Raw genomic sequence first — 26,401 nt, 5'->3', positions numbered from 1 at the left:
GTCTGAAAGTGATAACGAACAGGAGGATGTTGTTTGAGTTTCACTGTGGAGCTACACACAGCACAGTGACCTCACGGACAGCTCGGTACCTTTAGCCTGCTCTCAAATGTCACTCTGTGTCAGGATTTCCAGGACCTTCACAAACTTAATATCTACTAAGATGGTCCAGTGGGTTTTAAAATGTTTTTTTTTAATGATCCCCTGAGATTATCTAATGTGAAATCTGAAAATGAACTGCCAGTGTAATGATTTTCCAAATATCTTTAAATAATAGACTGTCAAAAATGACCAGTTCTGAAAATTATCTTCTAGCTGACTCCGAGTGACTCTATAGAAGACATGATGCTACACTCCGCTCTGGCCCTCTGCCTCTTGCTGATCACAGTCTCTTCAAACCTTGCCATTGCTATCAAAAAAGAAAAGAGACCTCCTCAGACACTCTCAAGAGGTACGTAATCTCATTGTAGTTTCTAAACTCAGTCATTTCAACTGTTCTCGACATATTTGGTGTATCTGTCTATAGTGTGATGATAAGCAAAAAGAAAGTCTAGATATTTGTTATGTATGACTTTAAAACAAACTTTTCTAAGGGGAGGTCATTGATTTTTAGACAATAAGTAGTCAAATTTCAAAGAAATAACAACACTTTGAGGGTTGGAGTTTCTGTTTTGTTTTTGAAGCAGGGTCTCTCCACGTAGCCTCGGCTCGCTTGGAACTCTGTTATGTATAACAGGCTGGCCTCAAACTCATAGTAATGTGCCTGCTGGAGTCTCCTAATCACTATGCCTGGCTTAATAAAAATGTTTTGATTGATTTTTTTTGTAGATGGTATAAAGAACTGGCTTGATGTGTATAGCTTTGATTATCAGAATCTTAGAAAAAAAATGGCTCTTTGATGCCAAAATGTTGTCCTGACAACAATATAAGACTCTGCAAAGTTTGCTCAAATTTCCAGGTCCTTATGTAAGGCAAGAAAATGACTTATTATTTTATGCAAGGCTACCCAGGAAATCATGCTTTCTCTCATTTTCTGACAACGTTGGATAACCAAGGCTTTCTTAGGACTCCTATAAACAGGTGCACTGGCTTTAGACATTTGCCATTGGTTTTGGCCTCAGAAATTTTTCTATTTTTTTTATACTTTCAGTTTTACTTTGGACTAAGAAAAAAATAAAACCTCATATCCAAAGGGATGACAAAGACATGGTTGCTTCTAGGTTTAGAATTGCTTTTAGGTTTCTAGGGAAACAGTAAATGCTGAGAATTATTTGCCCCAGCATGATAAATTCAAATAAGCAGGATATGCATACAGTGTTTGGCCACTCTTTGAAATGGTGCTTTGAGCAGAATGATCAGTGCATACTGCAGGGTATCTAAAATGCTAAAGCAGACTGGCTTTCGAGCCATTCATTTCTTTGCATATATAGACCACCAACTATGTCTCCATAATTGTTTACCGACGTGAAGTAATTCAACTTTAGCTCAGCAATCGCAATCTAAATGTCTAGAAAGGCAATGTATGCTGCAAAATAAAGGACAAAAATAGTTCCCTGGATATAATTTATCACATAGCTCTGCAAACAAACATAATAGTTATTAAATAAATAGCTTGGTAACTTTAATTTTTTTTTAAAGTTTACCATTTTAAGTTTACCACCCAAGGACATGCTGCTAATTGTTCTTAAAATGCTTCCATAGTGGAGCTGGGTGGCATTGCTATAGCTGATGTCTAAGACATCAGCATCCTGTGAGTTCATTTAGATGTTGATCTAAAACTCTGCAGCAAAGTTTTACTGCATGTATTTATTTACATGCTGAGGTCAGAAGACAATGTGCTGAACTTGCTGAATTCTGTTTTCTCTTCCTCCAATTTGGGTTCCAGGCATCAAATTCAAATTATTAATTTTGGTAGTAGGAGCCTTTACCTGGAAGGGGGCCATGTTTATGGCCCCCTTTCTGGCAAACTTCATGAAAACAAATTGGAGTATATGTGGCTTACTTTGAACAATTTGGTTCTACTACTTCAGTTATTAAGATACTGCTTTAATAGAGAAAAAGACCACTAATATTGAGAGTCACCGTCCTGGGGGTTGGCTTACGTTTGCTGAACCTCTGGCTATCTATTTCTCTGTTAGAAATGGCTGAGAAAGTGAGGATGAAAGGCAGGAACAGGCGGAGGGAGTCAGAGTACTGTGTGCCCAGTGCAGCCCCATAAAGCGAACAACAGTTCCAAACAGTGAAAGACAGAGACCAATTGGAAGAAAACAGAAAATTAGTGAGGAAAAGAAATAGGTGGTTAAAAAAATACCCACACACAAATATTTTGTGACCAAAACATTTCCTAGCATCCTTATCAGTGAGATAAGGATCCTTATTCACTGAGAACTAAAATGAGCATGATGATGCTTACCTAAGGTGCCTCCCAGCACTCACTTTGTGAGTCCAGCATGGGTCATGAAACAACAGAACGCCAGTCAAGTGTCTAGAATGCAGCAGATACTCAATAAATGCATAGCTTATGAGGGAATAAAATAATTCACAGAAAACCAAAAAGCATAGCCAAAGCTAGAGCCAAAACAATAGCAACAAATCCAGACCTGGAAGAGAATGTAAGTTCTGTCACATTTGCCCCACTGTGAGTCTGACCTAGACTCCTTGAGAGCAGTTATGACACAGTATGTCCCCTGCAGAGCTATTGCTATTTGGGAAATTATATTATTCTTCCTTTGTATTCTCAGAGACTAGGGAACTAAAACAGAACAGGTGACGCTCCTTTAATGTCTGTGGAACTAGGCTGAGTAGAAAAGAGAACTGGAATGTTTCCACTGATGAAGCTCTAGTATTTGAGTGGCATTTACCACAGATGGAGGGGCTGGAGAGATGGCTCCACCGTTAAGGTCACTTGCTGCTCTTCCAGGGGAACCTGGGATCACGTCTCAGTACCCACATGGCAGTTCACAACTATTTCTAAATCCAGTTCCAGGGAATCTAATCTAACCTCCATAAGCTCAAGGTACACATGTGGTACATATACATACATGCAAGCAAGTATCACAGGATTCTAATACTGAAGCAATTTCTAGGCTATAAAGGGAGATAGACAAGAACACACAGAAACAGAACACCAGGCTTGCTGCACCCAGTGACGTCAAGAGACAGCAAACTAGAAGCAGGACAAGGATAGAAACTCTCACAGACCAAGGTTCCATGTCCCCAAATTTTCATAACCACAACAAACAGCAGCACCAGCCAAGGACCATCTGTTCAAATGCATCATCCTTGGGGAAAATTCCTTATTGACACAACTATGCTGGGAAGCAGGACTCTTGATTAGCATAGCACACTGTGATTGACACTATTATTTCTGAACAATTGTTCATTCCTGTGATTAAAATCTAAGGTGTAGAATGTTTCAAGTGATACAATTAAAGGTTATGCTGGGCAGATAATCTGCTTATATAGAGGGAGTTAATTTTTGTGAAGAGTTAAAATATTGTTACACTTACAAACATAAATGGATCATAATACATAAGGAAGACAACTTAGCTCCTATAAAAATTTGTCTGCAGGTTGTTGGTTGTTTATTTGCTGTCTTTATTGGTTATTTCATTTATTTACATTTCAAATGTTATCCCCTTTCCTGGTTTCCCCTCTTCAATCTCTTTATCCCATCTCACACACACACACACACACACACACACACACACACACACACTCCCACCTCACTACCCCGGCATTCCCCTATGCTAGGGCATGGCATCGAGCATCCACAGAACCAAGGGCCTCCCCTCCCATTGATATCAGACAAGGCCATCCTCTGCTACTCTGCAACTGAAGCCATGGGTCCCTCCTTGTGTACTCTTTGGTTGGTAGCTTAGTCTGTGGAAGCTCTGGAGGGTCTGGTTGGTTGATAATGTTGTTCTTCCTATGGGGTTGCAAACCCCTTCAGCTCCTTCAGTCCTCCCCCTAACTCTTCAGTTGGGATCCCCAGGCTCAGTTCTGTGGTTGGCTGTGAGTGTCTGCATCTGTATTGATCAAGTGGTGGCAAAGCCTCTCAGGGGACAGCTATACCAGGCTCCTGTCAGCAAGAGCTTCCTGAAATTAGCAATAGTGTCTGAGTTTGGTGTCTGCAGTTGGGATGGATCCCTAGTCTCTTCATGGCCTTTCCTTCAGTCTCTGCTCTGCTCTTTGTCCCTGCACATTCTTTAGACAGGAACACTTCTGGGTTAATATTTTTGAGATGGGTAGGTGGCCCCATCCCTCAACCAGAGGTCATGCCTAACCTCTGCATATAGTATCCACAGGTTCTCTCTCCCCTTTGTTGGGTATTTCAGCTAATGTCATCAACATTGTGTCCTGAGAGCCTCTTGCTTTCCTGGCATCTGGGACTTTCTAGTGGCTACCACGAGTTCCACATCCCCCATTATTACACCCCTATGTTCAAATGTATGACCCTCTGTATATTGTCCTCATCTCCTCCCATACCTGATCCTACCCCCCTTTCCCCCTCCCCTTCCTCTCTTCCTCCCAAGTCCCTCCCACCTTCTACCTCCCATCAGTAGTTTGTTCCCCCTTCTAAGAAGGACTAAAGCATCCACACTTTGGTCCCACTAGCAATGGAGGAGTGTTCCTCTTTCTCCACATCCTCACCAGCATCTGCTGTCACCTGAGTTTTTTATCTTAGCCAATGACTGGTGTGAGGTGGACTCTCAGGGTTGTTTTGATTTGCATTTACCTGATGACTAAGAATGTTGAACATTTCTTTAGGTACTTCGCAACCATTAGCAGTTCCTCAGGTTTTGCTTACTGGCTTGCTTCTCACGGCTTGCTCAATTGGCTTCTTTATAGAACCCAGGACCACCAGCCCAGGGGTGGCACCACCCACAATGGGATGTGCCCCTCTCATCCATAACTAATTAAGAAAATACCTTACAGCTGGACTTTATGGAGACATTTTCTCAATTGAGGTTCCCTGCTTTCTGATAATTCTGACTTGTGTCAAGTAGACATATAACCAGGCAAGATAATTGATCCCATGCCAACTTGATACTCAATCGTCATTGACACAACCTGTCATTGATAAGCCATAATCACTTCTTTCTTGTACAAAAACTGGGCACCTCACTTCCAGAAGATCCTGCTATACCACTCCTGGGCATATACCCAGAGGATTCCCCACCATGTAATAAGGATACATGCTCTACTATGTTCATAGCAGCCCTATTTATAATTGCCAGATGCTGGAAACAACCCAGGTGTCCCTCAACAGAAGAGTGGATGCAAAAAATGTGGTATATCTACACAATGGAGTACTATTCAGCCATTAGAAACAATGAATTCATGAAATTCTTAGGCAAATGGATGGAGCTAGAGAACATCATACTAAGTGAGGTAACCCAGTTCTAAAAGATTAATCATGGTATGCACTCACTAATAAGTAGATATTAGCCTAGAAAATTGGAATACACAAAACATAATCCACACATCAAATGATGTCCAGGAAGAATGGAGGAGTGGCCCCTGGTTATGGAAAGACTCAGTGTAGCAGTATAGGGCAATACCACATTTTTTGTATCCATTCCTCCATTGAGGGACACCTGGGTTCTTTCCAGCTTCTGGCTATTATAAATAGGGCTGCTGTGAACATAGTGGAACAGGTATCCTTATTACATGCTGGGGAATCCTCTGGGTATATGCCCAAGAGTGGTATGACAGGATCCTCCGGAATTGATGTGCCCAGTTTTCTGAGGAGCCAACAGACTGATTTCCAAAGTGGTTGTGCCAATTTGCAACCCCACCTGCAGTGGAGGAGTGTTCCTCTTTCTCCACATCCTCACCAACACCTGTTGTCTCCTGAGTTTTTAATCTTAGCCATTCTGGCTGGTGTAAGGTGAAAGCTCTGGGTTGTTTTGATTTGCATTTCCCTAATGACTAATAATGTTGAGCATTTTTTAAGATGCTTCTCAGCCATCCGAAGTTCTTCCGGGTGAAAATTATTAGTTTAGCTCTGTACCCCATTTTCAATAGGGTTATTTGGTTTTCTGGGGTCTAAATTCTTGAGTTCTTCATATATATTGGATATTAGCCCTCTGTCAGATGTAGGGTTGGTGAAGATCTTTTCCCAATTTGTTGGTTGCTGATTTGTCCTTTTGATGGTGTCCTTTGCCTTACAGAAACTTTGTAATTTTATGAGGTCCCATTTGTCAATTCTTGATCTTAGAGCATAAGCTATTGGTGTTCTGTTCAGGAACTTTCCTCCTGTACTGATGTCCTCAAGGGTTTTCCCCAGTTTCTTTTCTATTAGCTTCAGAATGTCTGGCTTTATGTTGAGGTCCTTGATCCATTTGGAGTTGAGCTTAGTACAAGGAGACAAGGATGGATCAATTCGCATTCTTCTGCATGCTGACCTCCAGTTGAACCAGCACCATTTTTTGAAAAGGCTATCTTTTTTCCATTGGATGTTTTCAGCCCCTTTGATCAAGTGGCCATAGGTGTGTGGGTTCATTTCTGGATCTTCAGTCCTATTCCATTGATCCAGCTACCTGTCCCTGTACCAATACCTTGTAGTTTTTAACACTATTACTCTGTAGTATTTCTTGAGGTCTGGGATACTGATTCCCTCAGAATTTCATCTATTGTTGAGAATAATTTTAGCTATCCTGGGTTTTTTGTTATTCCAGATGAATTTGAGAATTGCTCTTTCTAACTCTATGAATAACTGAGTTGGGATTTTGATGGGTATTACGTTGAATCTGTATATTGCTTTTGGCAAAATGGCCATTTTTAACTATATTAATCCTGCCAATCCATGAGCTTGGGAGATTTTTCCATTTTCTGAGGTCTTCTTCCATTTCCTTCTTCAGAGACTTGAAGTTCTTGTCATACAAATCTTTCACTTGTTTGGTCAGAGTCACACCAAGGTACTTTATATTGTTTGTGGCTATTGTGAAAGGTGTCATTTCCCTAATTTCTTTCTCAGCTAATCCTTTGAGTATAGGAAGGCTACTGATTTGCTTAAGATGATTTTATAACCTGCCACTTTGCTGAAGTTGTTTATCAGCTGGAAGAGTGGAGTTTTTTGGGTCACTTAAAAGTCTTGGAAAGAACAGGAATTCAAGGCCTATATCTAAACCTAGTAAAAGCAATATACAGCAAACCGGTAGCCAACATCAAACTAAATGGAGAGAAACTTGAAGCAATCCCACTGAAATCAGGGACTAAACAAGGCAGCCCCCTCTTTCCATATCTTTTCAATATAGTTCTTGAAGTCCTAGCTAGAGCAATTAGACAACATAAGGAGGTCGAAGGGTTACAAATTGGAAAGGAAGAAGTCAAACTATCAGTATTTGCAGATGATATGATAGTATAATAAAGTGACCCAAAAAACTCTACCAGAGAACTCCTACAGCTGATAAACAACTTCAGCAAAGTGGCTGGTTACAAAATCAACTCAAGCAAATCAGTAACCTTTCTATACTCAAAGGATAAGCAGGCTGAGAAAGAAATTAGGGAAATTACACCCTTCACAATAGCCACAAACAGCATGAAGTATCTTGGGGTGACTCTAACCAAACAAGTAAAAGACCCATACAACAAGAACTTTAGATCTCTGAAGAAGGAAATCAAAGAAGACCTCAGAAACTGGAAAAATCTTCCATGCTCGTGGATTGGCAGGATTAGTATAGTTAAAATGGCCATTTTGCCAAAAGCAATATACAGATTCAACGCAATCCCCATCAAAATCCCAACTTAGTTCTTAATAGAGTTAGCAATTCTCAAATTCATCTGGAATAACAAAAAACCCAGGAGAGCTAAAACTATTCTCAACAGTAAAAGAACTTCTGGGGGAATCAGTATCTCAGACCTCAAACATAACTACAGAGCAATAGTGATAAAAACTGCATGGTATTGCTACAATGTCGGGCAAGTGGATCAATGGAATAGGATTGAAGACCCAGAAATGGACCAACACACCTATGGTCACTTGATCTTTGACAAAGGAGCTAAAAACATCCAGTGGAAAAAAGATAGCCTTTTCAACAAATGGTGCTGGTTCAATTGGAGGTCAGCATGCAGAAGAATGTGAACTGATCCATTCTTATCCCCTTTGTACTAAGCTCAACTGCAAGTGGATCAAGGACCTTCACATAAAACCTGACATACTGAAACTAATAGAAAAGAAACTGGGGAAGACCCTTGAGGACATGGGCACAGGGGGGAAAGTTCCTGAACAGAACACCAATAGCTTATGCTGTAAGATCAAGAATTGACAAATGGGACCTCATAAAATTACAAAGTTTCTGAAAGGAAAAGGACACTGTCAAAAGGACAAAATGTCAACCAACAGATTGGGAAATGATCTTCACCAACCCTACATCTGACAGAGGGCTAATATCTAATATATACAAAGAACTCAAGAAGGTAGACCTCAGAGAACCAAATAACCCTATTAAAAGTGAGGTACAGAGCTAAACAAAGAATTTTCACATGAAGAACTTCAAATGGCTGAGAAGCACCTTAAGAAATGTTCAACATCATTAGTCATTAGGGAAATGCAAATCAAAACAACCCTGAGATTTCACCTTACACCAGTCAGAATGGCTAAGGTTAAAAACTCAGGAGATAGCAGGTGTTGGCGAGGATGTGGAAAAAGAGGAACACTCCTCCACTGCTGGTGGGATTGCAAGATGATACAACCACTTTGGAAATCAGTCTGGCGGTTCCTTAGAAAACTGGGCATGACACTTTCGGAGGACCTTGCTATACCACTCCTGGGCATATACCCAGAAGATTCCCCTGCATGCAATAAGGACACATGCTCCACTATGAATATAGCAGCCCTATTTGTAATAGCCATTAGCTGGAAAGAACCCAGGTGCCCCTCAATGGAGGAATGGATACAAAAAATGTGGTATATTTACACAATGGAGTACTATTCAGCCATTAGAAACAATGAATTCATGACATTCTTAGACAAATGGATGGAGCTGAAGAACATCATACTAAGTGAGGCAACCCAGTCTCAAAGATCAATCATAGTATGCACTCACTGATAAGTGGATATTAGCCTAGAAACTTGGAATACCCAAGACATAATCCACATATTAAATGATGTCCAAGAAAAACAGAAGAGTGGCCCCTGGTTCTGGAAAGACTCAGTGCAGCAGTATAGAGAAATACCAGAACATGGAAGTGGAAAGGGGTGGATGGGGGAACAGGGGGACAGAAGAGGGCTTATGGGACTTTTGGGGAGTGGGAAGCCAGAAAAGGGTAAATCATTTGAAATGTAAATAAAAACATATCTAATAAATAAATAAATTATATATATATACAGTCAGTATCTCAACCCTGGGCTCCTGTAAAATAAAAAACAAATTAAATGCATTCTTACTTCAAGAGGAAAGAACCAGCAACCTGAACAAAGCAAAAACCAACTCCAAACGTGTAAATAACCTGTCCAAATTCATTCACAAACTTCTAGACACCTCCAAATAGCTTGGGTTACTTCTCTAGCTCCACCCTCTACAACACATGTAGTTTGTTGGCTCCAGCTGGCTCCACCCCTCAGCTGCTGATGTTCTTAGTGGTCATTCCATGGCACTGGCATCTCCAAAGTGCTGGGGCCTTCGGATGCAACTGAGCTGCACGCCCAGGCCTCAGCTTTTCATGCCCAGGTCTTCAACTGTCACTGAGCCTGCACCTTCCCCAAAGGCCATTTCTAGCCACGCACAGTGCCCTGCCTCAGTTCTCTCCATAGCTCCTTCATGCCATCCAAACCAGTGCCACTTGGGTGACTCTTACAGTACCAACTTTGGCTGTCAGCACGAGGTACAGCCTTGACCACATTCTATGTGCTGGCTCTCAGGAAACACTTCTCAGAAGATTTCACCTCAAGAGTGCTGGGCTCTTCTTAATCACTGCTAATTTCTCAGCCCCAGCTGACCAGCATGGGGTATCCTAGCAAAGTAAAACTTGATACTTCCGCCCAGCTAACCAGACCACCACAGAATACACACACACACACACACACACACACACACACAACCTGACAAGAGTTGCTGCTTCCCTCTAAAAAGGCCAAGCCTCCATTGTCTATACTGCTCTCAATATTCTTACCTCCCAAGCTCCTACAGAACAGCCCACTGAGGTCTCAGCAGCAGTGACTTTTCTAATCCAAAGTCCCAAAGTCCTTCCACAGTCCTCACCAAAACAAGATAATCTGGTCTGTCACAGCAATGCTGCATTATACTGATACCAACTTCTTTCACTGCCTAAGCCTGGCTCTATGTGATGGAACAATATTAAGCCATAGGAAAGTCATTAACTACTAACACATGACAGAGCATAAACTTTGAAAATGTGCTAAGTGAATAATTCAATCACACAGATCACATAGTGCATATGTGGGCGCTAGTCCACGTACATGAAATGTCCAGAATATGCAAACTACAAGGGTTCAAACTACATTAAGTGTTTCTGAGAGCTGCAAATGATCTAAAAAATAAAGCATGGTTACCAGATAAAGTGCTTAGTGCCAAGCCTGGTGCGTGAATTCCATCCCCAGCATCCTTATATAGGAAGGAGAGAGCCCACATGGTCCAGAAGCCCTCAGACCTCCACATTGGTGCTGAAGCACATTGTGCCCTCGCACCCTCACACACATAAATGAGTGGATAAGCAAATGTAATTAGGTGTTTTTTTTTTAACAAGAGTTTACTTTGAGGTGGTAAAGATTGGAGTGTTGGCCATGTAGCTCTGGGACTAGTATCAAAGTATCATACACTTTCTATGAGTGAGTTGAATAATATGTGAATAATATCTCAATAAAATTGCTATCAAAGAACAAATAAATGAAACAAAAAGAAAGACAAAATCACATGTATCTTAGTATATGGCTCTACTTTTAATTTCTGGTGTTACATATCCGTGGTATCAAATGTAGATGCTGCAATCTGACATTTTATCACACAGTAAAACCTGAGTCTCTAACTCACATATTTCATGTCAGTCTTTCTCATCCGTATCTGGCACAAGTCCTAAACACTCTGCAGTGTTCCTGGATGCCCCGTACATTCTGCTTCCTGAAAGCTTCATTCTTTAATCTCTAGAGTACATTCACAACTACTGCTATCTCCTTTCTAAGGCTAATGATTCTCCCTGTAGTCACAGCTTTCTCTTTTCCTGTATTTCACTGTTTAGAAGTTTCTAGGACACACACACACACACACACACACACACACACACACACACACACACACACACATATACACATTTTCCAAGCAAAAAAAGTGAAAGTAGAATTTGGAATTCCTTTGCCCAAACATACACTACATAGAAGCAGTCAGTCAGCATCCTTTGACACTAAATATTCAAAGGGCACTTGGTAGAATAGTGGAAAGGTTCTTGGCAGTTCTTTGAAAGTATGCTAAGATAACTGTTGTTTCATGTACATTTTAAAAGCTAGAACTCTTACATGACCAGAGATATCTTCTCAGCCACCGCCCACCGATTTTCTGGCCCTCATCAGTGCTGAATATGTTTAAGGCTGGTCTTGAGCTTGGACGTGCATTCCCAAATCCTGTAACATACAATTTGTATCCAGATATAACTTACTATCGTTTATAGTGCATGCCTCTCAAAAGCTTTGGGCTATTATAGGTTTGTAGGTTAATTAATCTATTAAATAAGTCAATAAATTCATCAATCAAAGAAATAATACAAGGATTTATCTCTTCTTCAGGGTGGGGAGATGACATCACATGGGTGCAAACTTATGAAGAAGGTCTCTTTCATGCTCACAAAAGGTAAATTCCCTCTCAATTTCTCTTCACATGCCATCTGTCATGCCTCATGGAAAAACCAGAAAGAGTTATGTTAGCTTCTGAAAGAAAGCCACAGTTCTTGTGTCATATTGTAGACTGTGTGAAATCACAACTGCTATCACAATGCTGTTTTAGCTACTCTTCTCATTACTGTAACCAGACACCTCATGGGAAGCTAAAGGAGGAAGGATTTATTTTGAGTCAGGACTTGGATATAGAATCCATCATAGTGAAGAAGGCACAGCAGTAGGTTCCACTGCGCTGACAGTCAGCAGAGAATGGGGCCAGAACCAGAGTCAGGTATATCCTATGAGGACTGTCCACCAGCCCCAAGTCTCTCCACCTTCTAAACTTTGAAAAGCTATAATACCACCATCTGAGAACAATTGTTCAAATAAACTAGCCTGCAGGTAATATTTCTCATTCAAATTATAACAAGTGGTATTCTTTATCTGTAAAAGTTCTAAATCCCCCAGTATGAATTTCTTTATTACACGGGCAAGCTTTAAATATAAAGTTGTATGAATACAGTGGTGTCACTCACTAAGCACTATGCAAGCTTAGTAGGAAAGCTACTTACAGGAACAGTTCTCCAGAGGTCTGGTGAGCCGGACACCCTGGGGACCTTCATTTCTCACTCATTTTCACAGTTAAACATCCAGGTATTACTCGATCATCCTCTGTTATGTGCCTGGCACTGATCAATAATCAAATGTAACATAATTTTTATCCTTAAAGATTAGAAAATCTCCTGGAGAACTTGTCATATATCTGCAGAAAATTCATTTTCAATTCTCAGATTAAAGTGAAAACACAGGAAATTAAGTGAAAATGGAGTTAAATACTCTCAGAACTGAATAAATATTACAGAAAAAAATTTCATTTCCAAATATGAATGTAAGAAACAGCATATGGACAAATTACAGCTTCAGACCACTAAACATATCCATCCAGGTAGGGTAAGATTTAATATGGAAATTCTGGAATGAATAAAAACTAAAAATTAATCTATTAAATAAGTCAATACTTAGGGCAGCTGATGTGGCCCAGCTAGTAGAGTTCTAGCAGAGGGAGCAAAAAGCCATTGTCCCATAAAATGGATGTGACAGTGCACACATATACTCTCAGGACTCTGGAAGTAGGTGCACGAGGATCACGAGTTCAAGGTTATCCCCACTATATAGTAAATTTAAAGCCAGTCTAAAATCCGTGAGACTTTGTGGAGACAGGTGAGTTCCAGCAGCTCCCTGGACAGCCAGCCTAGATGAATTAGCACATATCCTGTTCTGGGAGATACCCTGCTCAAGAAAATAAAGTAGAGCGTTGATGGAGGTTGACAATGACATCTCGCTTTGGCCTCATCATGAACTACACAGGTGCTTGCAACCATACACTCAGGTGCATAAACTGCACACACATACAACACATACCACTCATGTGCATGTATGTACCATGTACACAACACATACCACACACAGCTTACACACAGGCACCCACAGACACACACAGACACACACACACACACACATATTTATTTATGTGTCAAGTGGGTCTAAAGGATATTAAAAGAGATTTTTAAAAATAATTTTATTAATTTACACTCCGGCTGTTGCTCCCACCCCTCCCACAGTTCCTCCTCCCCCTTACCTCCCAGAGGGTGCCCCCCCACCAGGAATTCCCCTTCCTTGGGGCTTCAAGTCTCTTAAAGATTAAGCCCATATTCTCCCACTAAGGCCTGACCAGGCAGACTTCTGATGCCAGGGGCCTCCAACTGACCTGTGTATGCTCTTGGTTGGTGGCTCAGTCCCTGGGAGCTCCCTAGGGTCTGGGTTAGTTGAGACTGCTGTTCTTCCTATGGGGTCCCTCTCCCTTTCAGCTTCTTCAATCCTTCTCCTAATTCAACTGTAGGGGTCCCTGACTTCAGTCTAGTGGTTGAGTATGTGTCTGTCTCAATCAGCTGCTAGTAGAGCCTCCTAGAGGACAGCCACGCCAGGCTCCTGTCATAAGCACATCAAAGCATCAGTAATAATGTCAGGCCCTGGTGACCTTCCAAGAGCTGGAGCCCAAGCTGAGCTGGTCATTGGACCCCCTTTCCTTCAGTCTCTTCTCCATTTTTGTCCCCACAGTTCTTTTAGACAGCAATAGTTCTGGGTCAGAAATTTTGACTGTGGGTTAGACTGACCCTCCGCTTGAGCCCCTCAATCTATACAGAAGAGGTGGGCTCTTCAAGTTCCCTCTCCCCAATGTTGGGTATTTTGAGCATCAAGTCTTTAGAGTCTCTCACCTCCTGAGTCTCTGGTACTTTCTAGAGGGTTCCCCCACCTCCTACCCCTACCCCCATGTTGCTTATCTCCATTCACTCTCTTGAACCTCTGGGCCTCTCTCCTGTCTCCCCAAATACCTAATTTTTTTGGTCTGTGTTGTCTCACTCAGGGTGATATTCTCTAGTTACATCCATTTACCTGCAAAAATTCCTGATGTACTCATTTTTAATAGCTGAATAGTATTCCATTGTATAAAGGAACCACATTTTCTGTATCCATTCTTCAGTTGAGAGACATCTGGATTGTTTCTGGGTTTGTCTATTACAAATAAGGCTGTTATGAACATGGTGGAGCACCTGTATGTATCCAAGAGTGGTACAGCTGCGTCTTCAGGTAGAACTATGTCCAATTTTCTGAGTAACCGCCAGATTGATTTCCAGGGTGGTTGCACCAGTTTGCAATCCCACCAGCAATGGAGGAGTGTTCCTCTTTCTCCACATCCTCACCAGCATCTATTGTCATCTGATTTTTTTAGATGTCATCTGATTTTTAGATCTTAGCCATTCTGCTTGGTGTGAGGCAGAATCTTGTGGTTGATTTGATTTGCAGTTCACTGATCACTAAGGATTTTGAACATTTCTTTAAGTGCTTCTCAGGCAGGCCATTTAAGATTCTTCTATTGTGAATTCTCTGTTTCCCTCTGTATCCCATTTTTAATTGGGTTGTTTAGTTTTTTAGAGGTTAAGTTCTTGAGTTCTTTATATATTTTGGATATTAGCCTTCTATCGGATGTAGGGTTAGTGAAGTTTTTTCCCAAACTGTAGGTTGCTGATGTGTTCTATTGATGTTGTCTTTTGCCTTACAGAAGCTTTTTAGTTTCATGAGGTCCCATTTATCAATTGTAGATCTTAGAGCCTGAGTCATTGGTGTTCTGCTCAAGAAATTTCCCTCCTATGCCAATGAATTCAAGGCTCTTTCCCAAGTTTTCTTCTAACAGATTTAGTGTATCAGGTTTTATGTTGAGGTCTGTGATCCATTTGGACTTGAACTTTGTGCACGATGATAAATATGGATCCAGTTTCATTCTTCTATATGCAGACTACCAGGTAAATCAACACCATTTGTTGAAGATGCTTTCTTTTTTCCACTGTGTTTTGACATCTCTGTTAAAGATCAAGTGTCCATAGGTGTGTGGATTTTATTTCTGGGACTTCAATTCTATTCCATTGATTAAGCCCTCTGACTCTATAGCAATACCATTCAGTCTTTATCACTATTACTTTGTAGTACAGCTTGATATCAGGGATGGTGATTCTCTCAGATCTTTTATTGTTGAGGACTGTTTTGTATATTTTAGATCTTTGTTTTTCCATATTAAGTTGAAATTTTCTCTTTCCATGCTGGTGAAGAATTGTGTTGGAATTTTGATAGGGACTACATTCAGTCTGTAGATTGCTTTTGGTAGGATTGCCACTTTCATTATGTTTATCCTACCAACCAAAGAGCATGGGAGATCTTTCAATCTTCTGAGATCTTTGATTTCTTTCTGCAGGGATTTGACATTCTTGTCATACAGATTTTTCACTTGCTTGGTAAGAGTTACACCAAGATAATTTATACTATTTGTGGTTATTGTGAAGAGTGTTGTTTCCCTAATTTCTTTCTCAGCCTATTTATCATTTGTATAAAGGAAGGCTACTGATTTGAGTTAATTTTATATCCTGCCATTTTGCCAAACTTGTTTATCAGCTATAGGAGTTCTCTCATGGAATTTTAGAGGTCACTTATGTATACTATCATATCATCTACAAATCATGTAGTTTGACTTCTTCCTTTGCAATTTGTGTACATTTGATCACCTTTTGTTTAATTATTGTAGCTAGAACTTCAAATACTGTATTGAAAAAATAAGAAGAGAGTGAGCTTGTTGAATAAATAAGAAGAGAGTTGTCTTGTTCGTGATTTTAGTGGGATGGCTTCTAGTTTCTCTCCATTTAATTTGATGTTGGCTGTTGATTTGCTATGTATTGCTTTTATTTTGTTTAGGTATATGACATGAATTCCTGACCTCTTCAAGACTTTTAACATGAAGTGGTGTTGTATTTTTTTCTAAGGCTTTTTCAGCATCTAATAAGGTGATCGTGTGACTTTTCCCTATGATTTTGCTTATATAGTGTATTATGTTGATGGAATTTCATATATTGAACCATCCCTGCATCCCTGAATGAATCCTACTTCATGATGGTGAATGATAGTTTTTATGGGTTCTTGGATTCCGTTTGTAAGAATTTTATTGAATATTTTTTTCATCAATATTCACAAACGAAATTGGCCTGAAGTTCTCTTTCTTTGTTGGGTCTTTGTGTGGTTTAGATATCAAAGTAAGTGTAGCTTCATAAAATGAATTAGGTAGTGTTCCTTCTGTTTCTATATTTTGAATACGGTGCCAAATTGCACTGGCTTCTGTTGCTTATGTTCTTTTCTCGCCACCTGGTTATCTCTGGTGTTAACTGATCTGTGTGTCTCTGACTGGAGTGGGCATCCTTGGAGGCAGGTAGAGCCTCCTGGGAGGCTCTGGTTAAGGAGGACCTCCTTTGTCTCTGGTTAGAGCAGGCCTCCTGTGTCTCTGGTTACTACAAGCCTTCTGTGTTCCTGGTTGGGGTAAACCTCCTGTGAGACAGGCAAGCTTTGGGTTCCAGAGCCAGGATCTGCCCCAGGGGCAAATGGAGGTGCAAAGTAGAAGGAGTGTGTCCCTGGCTACTGCAGTCCTCCTGGGAGACAGGCAAGCTATGTCCCTGGTTACTGTAGACCTCCTGGGAGGCAGGCAGACTGTGGGGTATAGGAGGGTATTGAGCTCACAGATCTGACACAGGTGGAGAAGCAGAAGAGAGTTTTTTCATTATTATTGTTTTAAGGAAAATCAAAGAGGAAAGTCAACATTCTAAAACTTATGCAATCCACTGTAAACAGATTAAAACTGGGAATTTTCTGAATAATTACCTTTATTGATATAATGTTTCAATAAATATCTATTTTATCATTTGAAAGAAGAAAGTTTCAAGTAATCTAATATTTTTATCCAGAATTTTAAAAGAATTTCTAAAGTCTTCCATTGCTAGGCATTGGTAGTACATACCTTTTTATCCCTGCACTTGGAAGACATAGTCATATGGATTTCAGGGAGTTTGAGACCAGCCTGGTCTATAGAACAAGTTCCAGGACAACCAGGATAAACTATGTCTCAAATAAATAAATAAATGAATAGATAGATAGATAGATAGATAGATAGATAGATAGATAGATAGATAGATAATTAAAGTCTTCCATTTATCTCATGGCTTAACTGCTAGGTTTTACCAACTTCTAATTTTTTTGTTTATTTTTGAAACAGTATCTTATACATCCCAAAGAATGGCCTCAAATTATGTTCCTGCCTCAGCACCCCAGATGCTGGTTTTATAGCTGAGTGCTAACACTGCCTGCTGTGTATTAAACTATTAAAGAACTAATACTAATCCTGAAATTCATTTAAAAATCAAAGAAAACAATATGTTTCAACTCCTTTATTAAGGGTATCAATACCCAAGTAACAAAGTCAGGTGGACATTATAAGAAAAGAAACTATAGGTTATAGCCTTTGTTGTGCTTTGAATAAAAATGGCCCCCATAGGCTCATAGAAAGTAACACTATTTGAAAGGATAAGGATATATGACCTTCTTGGGGTAGGTGTGGCCTTGTTAGAAGAAGAATGACACTGGGGGGCCTTGAGCTTTAAAAGCTCAAGGTAGGACTAGTGTCTCTCTCATCCTGCTTCCTGTAGACCCAGATCTAGAATTCTCAGCAACTCTCCAGCACCATGACTGCCTGCATGCCCCCCAGCGTGATGATGGCCTAAAACTCTGAAACTGTAAGCAGACCCCAAAAGTTTTCTGTTACAAGAGTTGCCATGGGCTGGAGAGATGTCTGTTCTTAGAACCTATTTTTACTTTACATTTTTGAGAAAATAAAAAAAAAAACAGTATTCTGTAATGTGAAATTGACACTAAACTCACATTTTGGAGTCCACAAATGAAGTTGTGTTGGGACACAAGCACCCTCTTCTTCCCTATAGACTACTTTTAGCTACTTCTATGTGATAATGGCAGAATGAGGAGCTAAAAATGAAAGCACAAACACTCAGGTATTTACCCTCCTTCGCTGAAAAAACACAGCAAAACTCAACTCAAAGCCTTGCTTTAGACTGTTGCTACTTCAACTTCTGCCATCGTCTCCGTCCTTTTCTTTAAATGGAATAACTGCTCATTTAAGAACTGTTGTGAGTAACGTTTTCTAATTGCTGTGATCTGGATCTCCAATGCTGGAGTCAATGTCTTAAGACCGTCCTCAAGCCTGCGTAAGCACGGCTGCCCCTTTCAAGAGGTCTTGAAGGTACTGGGAAGGAGTGATGGCCAGTCAGAAGAGCAGGGTAGCCCATGCCCCTGACAGTGTGTCTCCGGATGCCTACTCCACTGAGCTCAGTCAGAAGAAGAGCCATCTAATAGAAAACTTCCTTGGCTGATGTTTACAAGGCTGAGAGTAGACCTGCCTGATAGAGCATCATTCAACATCTCAGGCTCAGGAGGCCTGAATCTAGTTTGTCCTGCCCATGAAAGCCTCATTGAATACCTTTACTCTTAGCATATTACTCACAAGAAATGGGAATAACATTTCATTCCTCAAACTCAAGTGCACAGTTTTATCAATGTCTGATGTTGGTCTGAAGCTTTCTCTTTTTCCCATAAACCCTAAAGGTAATTTGGAAGAGTTTTATACAAAATGTACTTCTTTTTGTCGCTTTTATTGTTGTTTCATTGTTGTTGTTGTTGTTATTTTGTTTTGTTTTTCAAGACAAAGTTTCTCTGTGCAATTGCACAGTCCTGAAACTCACTCTGTAGATCAGGCTGGCCTTGAACTCAGATCTGCCTTCCTCTACCTCCCAGGTGCTGGGATAAAAGGTGTGTACCACTACCACCTGGCTCCAAAATGTACTTTTAATGTTTGATAAGTTAATAAAGTTATCCATTCAAGGTTGGTACTTTAACCTTTACTAAGACTAAAAAACAATGCTGGATGCAGCATTTTTCTGTAGTTATGTAACAACTGAATTTATATGATTATATTTTGTACTTGGTTTTGAACAGATTGATGCTGCCTGGGAATGTAGCCAACCAGTAGTGTACTTGCCTAGCATGTCCAAAGATTGATTACCGGTATCAGCAAATTAATAAATATTAGATAAAAATTTTTGTTGAATAAGCCTGTGTCCAAAATTTATCTTTTTATGTCTATGATTATCTTAGTATTAAAGCCATATTTGAAAATAATATCCAATATATCTTTCTTAGCCAGTTTCGTGTTGTTAATTATAATCATGAAGTTGGTTTACTTTGTAAACCGAAGACGTTTACTTGGCTCCGGAAGTTCAAGAGCATAGACATCAATATTTGCCTGGCTCTGATGAGGCTTCATAGCAAATAGCATCCCAGGATATGATTGTGTGCAAAGAGGATTAGAAGATCCCAACCTCACAGCAAAGCATCCTTGTGGGAACTGATCTAGTCCCAGGAGACCAGACCATCTCCCAAGAGACATAGTGACATATTCTTGAGGGCACAGCCAGTATCTAACAACCTGCTACCCTTCAAGTTTCCACCACCTCGTCATCCACTAGGGACCTTGCTTCTACCACAAGAACTTTTGGGAAAAGTGTGAAACATAAACCATGAAAATATCTACACCATAATAATTTTATCTCTTCTGCAATTACTATTCTCATTTTATTCTTAGACTAGAATTGGGAAGTGACTTGGTATTACATCTTTGTTCAGGGTTAAAATCAAAATGATCCTGAAAAACATTTTAATAAGGGACTCTGACTTATTTGTAAATTTAGGTTGACACATGAATAAAATGATATGAAATTGATCAAATATGACTCTTTTGTAAAAACTTAAATGAAAAACTAAGAATATTTTAAGTTGACTCTCCTGAAATCATATATCACAGTTTCATTAAAAGTAACTGTTGGTTATATAAGTCATGGAGATAATGTGGTTTTCTAATCATCTATACATACTGTAGTAGACCAAAGTGCCACCTGCTACTTTAAGCTGTGTTTCCTGTAACCCACGCCAACAATCTGATTCAGTATGCTATGCAGCCTGGGAGCTGACACCTATAATATTGTACATGGTGTGTTCTGTGACCTACTGTAGATTTCATTGCCATGAAGTATGAGCCTAAGATATTTGCTTAAGTCTTCTCAATAGTACCAAAACTTTAAATATAATTCCATTTTATAACTTGATCCAGCATTAATTTCACAACTTCACTTTATGTTTTCTCTGTTTAGTAACAAGCCACTGATGGTCATTCACCACCTGGAGGACTGTCAGTACTGTCAAGGTAACTTTAGCTCCTAGGATCTTACTGCACATCCAAATATTAGATAGAAGTTAGCTGGTAAGAATAGTTAAGAAAGAACCTAGAAAAATAACATTTAAAAAATGTTTTAGCATTTGAAATGTAAATGAAGATTATATTCAATAAATAAAATAAAATGAAAAAATGTGATTACTAAAGTACCACCTTTTCTACAAATATGCTTAAAGACCAAGACAGAGCCACCTAGGGGCACTGTCTAGTAACTGCAGCAGAAAGATTATGAATCAGAGGTATAAATCGTTATATTACAATCCAGACAAAAGATTGTAATGGTTGATCAAATCTGCTGAATGTGAAACCACAATATGCACTTCGAGATGTGATATCCACTTCTTAAAAATAAAAATGAGTAGAATATCTTGAGACAGGAGATTTTCTAACCAATGAGTTACTACATAACGTATATGATAAAACTCCTGTGTTCATTAATGTCTGTTGAAATCTCCATAAACAAACTCTAGCTTATTACTTCCCAATGATAGACTAAGCAGTAAAAGGACAGCAAACCATTTATACCCACACCATTGACACAGCTATAGAAAACACACTAATTTTGATATTATATTGACAATGTCTTAACCCTTTAGGCAAACTGACATTTTGTTCTCTTTCACAGCACTAAAAAAGGAATTTGCCAAAAATGAAGAAATACAAGAAATGGCACAAAATGATTTCATCATGCTGAATCTCATGGTACATGAACCCAACAATGTTGTCTTAATGTCATACCTTTATAGAAATGTTGAACTCTTTTATTTCCCCAAAACATTCGGGGTCAAGTATTAGTTACTACAGAATTTTAAAAGACTCGAGTATAACTCCCTGGAACTTTAGCTTCCATAAAGAATGCTACACAATCCAATGACATTCATTTATTTCATCTTCTGCTAGCATGAGACCACAGACAAGAACTTGTCGCCCGATGGGCAGTATGTGCCGAGGATCATGTTTGTTGGTATGTGTCCACGTCAGCTTTGCTAAATTAGTAGGAACCTTAGCATTCTTGCTTTTATTTGCTTTAAGATTCAACTTAAGCACTGTTCTTATTAAAGAGGACCCGTTTCTAACCCAATCAATAACATTATGCTCTTGTTAGATCTACATCAAAATGCATTATGTTGCTAACAAATGTTAAACATTTAAAGGGAATGTATGCTATTAAATCGACTTAATCATGCACTTTCAATGCAATGCCCCAAAATGGAGCCATGCCTCTTTAAAAGAAGTGAAGGCTAATCCATCATGAATTCATATGATGAAAACTGATTTGGCTTAGACATTTTCCTGACCTTGGTCTTAGAGTGGGGAGAAGGAACAACTTTAAGAACATGTTAAGTAATGTTTGAGTGACTTTGTTGTGTGTTGTTTTTGACAGACCCTTCTTTGACTGTCAGGGCTGATATAACTGGAAGATACTTTAACAGACTATATACGTATGAACCCCAGGACTTACCCTTGTGTGAGTAAATTACATCATAAATTACATTAATCAGGGGTGATAGCTGACTCTGATATACCCTAAAAAAGACACGAACATTAGGAGAGATAATGTTTCCTCCTAGTGTCAAAGACCCAATACGGATTTTTTTCTCAGATGACAATAATGATGATTTTGTCTTCCTTAAATGCCTAGAAAATTTACTTAAGACTAATTATTTTTAGTAACAGTCACTATCAGTCATATCCAGATCTCACAATACTGGATTAATTCAATACCTCACTTAAAAGAAAACACTCTCTCAAAGATCCTTTAAAAAAGCTGCTTATTTTCAATGAATTTGATGAACCTCTTCTGATTGATGTAATCCACAAATTTACAAATATTCATTTAGCTTATTAATATGGTATGCTAATGAGCCAACTAATACAAAAACATAAACAATCCAATTTTATTTACTATCATTTAAGTTCTAACACTTACTACTTTCATTTACTAAGAGCACAATATCTGTTTACTCTTATTTCAGTGATAGACAACATGAAGAAAGCACTAAGACTTATCCAGTCAGAGTTGTAGGAAGTGGTGGAAAGATGCTTCCACTCTAAGAGGTCAAACGTGTGACACAAACATCTGGTTCACTAACACCGAATGTGCAAGTACATGGATTTTGTAACATCACTGTTTGGCTTTGTGACATATCTATGATAGTTTATGAAGGTAAAATCATATTTTAATAAACGTTAAACTGTGTCATCATGCTGTAGTTTGATGCTTACCTCGATCTGAAGCAAAGACAGTTTGCCATGAGCTCAGAGTCGCTATGCTTTGTATAGCCAGTATCTTCCCTGCCTCGTGTCTTGATGGCTTGGTTCTCAGATAGAAGAACCAAGAAGGTCTGGAGACTTTAGAAGGTGCGATCTAGCTAGAGGTCATAAGTCATGATGGGTAGCATATTGAGGGTATCTCATCCCTGCACACACACACACATACACACACACACACACAAACACTCCCCACTATAATTGTTCTTCCCAAGTCTATGGTACCAACTGGCCATGGACTAGACCCTCTGAGTCTTCCTACCTTATGTTGCTAAGTCAGACACTTTAGTTACTGCAGAAAGGACCTAGTACATTTCTAGTGGAGGAAGAAGGGCCTCAGTAAGAAGCTGGTGGTTCCTTCGGCTTCCTCAGCTCTCATTCCCTTTGTCCACTGATGTAATTTTACACTTATCCTCTGCAGCATACCACAAATATGCTGTTGTAAATGATAGATGATCTCTTTATTACATATTTAAACCTTTAGAAGAATATTTCAAAGTTAACCACTTATTTTTCCTTTTAAATTAAGATAGGTGATTGAAAGCTAATTCAAATAAACTTAGAATATATTTTAAAATTCAACTACATATTTTTCTTAATTATTAGTAAGAAAATTTTAAATTTTTAATGTTTCCTAAAAAGTGAAATCGTCTCAATAGTATTAAAGAGTTTCTACAAATAATTATCAGGGAAGGGTGGTACTCCCTTCTAATATTATCAGATGACCAATAATTCAGCTTTTCACAAGAATACTGCTAAAAGTATCAGAAGGCTGATAAAATGTTTCATCTTCTTTTAAATAATAAGAAAATTTCTGCCAAAAAGAACCCTACAGTCAGGAAGGGCCAATTATCAGAAAGCAGGGCACATTTGAATAGTTAGCATTCCTAACCTACAGAATCTGGTTGTATTTCTGAGGTGTCTCGAGTCAAAAAACAAACACTGACCATGTGTTGGTCTGATAAATATGTCTGAAGGACCCTGAGATTTGATGAGTCAGAGAGAAATTGCTTCAGGTGTCATTTGATGACCATCCTGTTGGTTTTAAATTATGCTTTCAGGAGCCTGATCTTTGAGTTTGTTTATGTACTGGATTGCATTGATGGATTTCTGTATATTGAACCATCCCTGCATCCCTGGGATGAAGCCTACTTGATCATGGTGAATGATCATTTTGATGTGTTCTTGGATTCAGTTGGCAAGAATTTTATTGAGTATTTTTGCATTGATGTTCATAAGGGAAATTGCCCTGAGGTTCTCTTTGTTGGATCTTTGTGTGGTTTTGGTATCAGCATAATTGTGGCTTTGGAGAACCAGTTGGGTAGTGTTCCTTCTTTTTCTATTTTGTGGAATAGTTTGAAGAGTATTGGTGTTAGGTCTTCTTTGAAGGTGTGATAGAAGTCTGTACTAAAACCATCTGGTTCTGTGCTTTTTTTGGTTGGAAAACTTTCTATGATACCATCTATTTCTTTAGAAGTTATGGTACTGTTTAGATGATCTGTTTGATCCTAATTAGTTTTGGTATTTAGTATCTGTCTAGGAAATTGTCCATTTCCTCCAGATTCTCCAGTTGCATTAAGTATAGGCTTTTGTAGTAGGATCTGATGATTTTGTGAATTTCCTCAGTTTCTGTTGTTATATCTTCCTTTTCATTTCTAATTTTGTTAATTTGGATACTGTCTCTGTGCCCTTTGGTTAGTCTGGTTAAAGGTTTATCTATCTTGTTTTTCTCAAAGAACCAGCTCCTGGTTTTGTTGATTCTTTGTATGGTTCTCTTTGTTTCTACTTGATTGATTTCATCCCTGAGTTTGATGATTTCCTGTCTTCTTCTCCTCCTGAGTGAATTAGCTTCTTTTTGTTCCAGGGCTTTCAGGTGTGCCGTTAAGCTCCTAGTGTATGCTCTCTCCTATTTCTTTTTGGAGGCACTCAGGGCTATGTGTTTTCCTCTTAGCACTGCTTTCATTGTGTCACATATATTTGGGTATGTTGTGCCTTCATTTTCATTAAATTCTAAAAAGTCTTTGTCTTCTTTCTTTATTTCTTCCTTGACCAAGGTATCATTGAGTATTGTTCAGTTTCCTTGTCTATGTGGGCTTTCTGTTGTTTTTGTTGCTATTTAAGACCACTCTTATTCCATAGTGATCTGATAGGATGCATGGGATTAGTTCAATCTTCTTATATCTGTTGAGGTCTGTCTTATGACCAGTTATATGGTCGATAATGGAGAAGGTACCACGAGGTGCTGAGAAAAAGGTATATTCTTTTGCTTTAGGATGAAATGTTCTATGTATATCTGTTAAATCCAATTGGTCCAAAGCTTCAATTAGTTTCACTGTGTCCCTGTTTAGTTTCTGTTTTCCTGATCGGTCCATTGAGGAGAGTGGAGTGTTGAAGTCACCCACAATTATTGTGTTAGGTGCAATATATGCTTTGAGCTTTAGTAAAGTTTCTTTTACAAATGGGGGTGCCCTTGCATTTGGAGCATAGATGTCCAGAAATGAGAGCTCTTCTTCGTGGATTTTTCCTTTGACCAGTAAGAAGTGTCCTTCTGTGTCTCTTTTGATGACTTTAGGTTGAAATTCAGTTTTATCTGATAATAGAATGTCTACTCCAGCTTGTTTCCTGAGACCATTTACTTGTAAAATTGTCTTCCAGCCTCTTACTCTGAGGTAGTATTTGTCTTTGACACTGGAGTGTGTTTCCTGTATGTAGCAAAATGTAGGGTCCTGTTTACATATCCAGTCTGTTAGTCTATGTCTTTTAATTGGGGAATTGAGACTCCAGAGAACCAAATAGCCCTATTAAAAAATGGAGTACAGAGCTAAACAAAGAATGTTCACCTGAAGAACTTCAAATGGCTGAGAAGCACCTTAAGAAATGTTCAACATCATTAGTCATTAGGGAAATGCAAATCAAAACAACCCTGAGATTTCATCTCGCATCAGTCAGAATGGCTAAGATTAAAAACTCAGGAGACAGCAGGTGTTGGTGGAGAAAGACGAACACTCCTCCACTGCTGGTGGGAATACAAGTTGGTACAACCACTCTGGAAATCAGTCTGGCGGTTCCTCAGAAAACTGGGCATGACACTTCTGGAAGACCCTGCTATACCACTCCTGGGCATATACCCAGATGATTCCCCAGCATGCATTAAGGACACATGCTCCACTATGTTCATATCAGCCTTATTTATAATAGCCAGAAGCTGGAAAGAACTCAGATGTCCCTCAATGGAGGAATGGATACAGAAAAATGTGGTATATTTACACAATGGAATACCACTCAGCAATTAAAACAATGAATTCATGAAATTTTTAGGCAAATGGTTGGAACTGGAAAATATCATACTAAGTGAGATAACTCATTCACAAAAGAACACACATGGAATGCAGTCACTGATAAGTGGATATTAGCCCAGAAGCTTTGAATACCCAAGACATAACTCACATATCAACTCATTCCCAACAAGAAGGAAGGAGAGGGTCCTGGTCCTGGAAAGGCTTGATGCAGCATTGTAGGGGATTACCAGGACAAAGAAGTAGGAGGGGGTGATTGAGGAATGGGCGGAG

General features: G+C 39.3%; 1 protein-coding gene across 1 annotated transcript; it reads left to right on the top strand.

Moving 5' to 3' along the window:
- The first annotated feature begins 339 nt into the window (after positions 1–339).
- On the top strand, positions 340–22,587 carry Agr3 (anterior gradient 3, protein disulphide isomerase family member). Its single transcript, XM_052184734.1, has 7 exons — positions 340–448; positions 11,741–11,804; positions 20,479–20,531; positions 21,187–21,263; positions 21,462–21,525; positions 21,946–22,029; positions 22,538–22,587. Exons 1-7 carry the CDS (start codon positions 340–342, stop codon positions 22,585–22,587), a joined length of 501 nt encoding a protein of 166 aa, XP_052040694.1.
- Positions 22,588–26,401: the final 3,814 nt, after the last annotated feature.

Source organism: Apodemus sylvaticus, chromosome 6, assembly GCF_947179515.1.
Source record: "Apodemus sylvaticus chromosome 6, mApoSyl1.1, whole genome shotgun sequence".
NCBI classification, from domain to species: Eukaryota; Metazoa; Chordata; class Mammalia; order Rodentia; family Muridae; genus Apodemus; species Apodemus sylvaticus.
Note: the sequence above shows the minus strand (reverse complement) of the source record. Positions and strands in the feature narration are given on the sequence as shown.

Bases quoted from the DNA above. Each gene is read 5' to 3' on its own strand.
- Agr3 (XM_052184734.1), top strand. From the start codon at position 340: ATGATGCTACACTCCGCTCTGGCCCTCTGCCTCTTGCTGATCACAGTC. The intron at 11,805-20,478 runs GTAAATTCCCTC...TTCTCTGTTTAG, and splicing joins CTCTTTCATGCTCACAAAAG to TAACAAGCCACTGATGGTCA. The intron at 21,264-21,461 runs GTACATGAACCC...ATCTTCTGCTAG, and splicing joins TCATCATGCTGAATCTCATG to CATGAGACCACAGACAAGAA.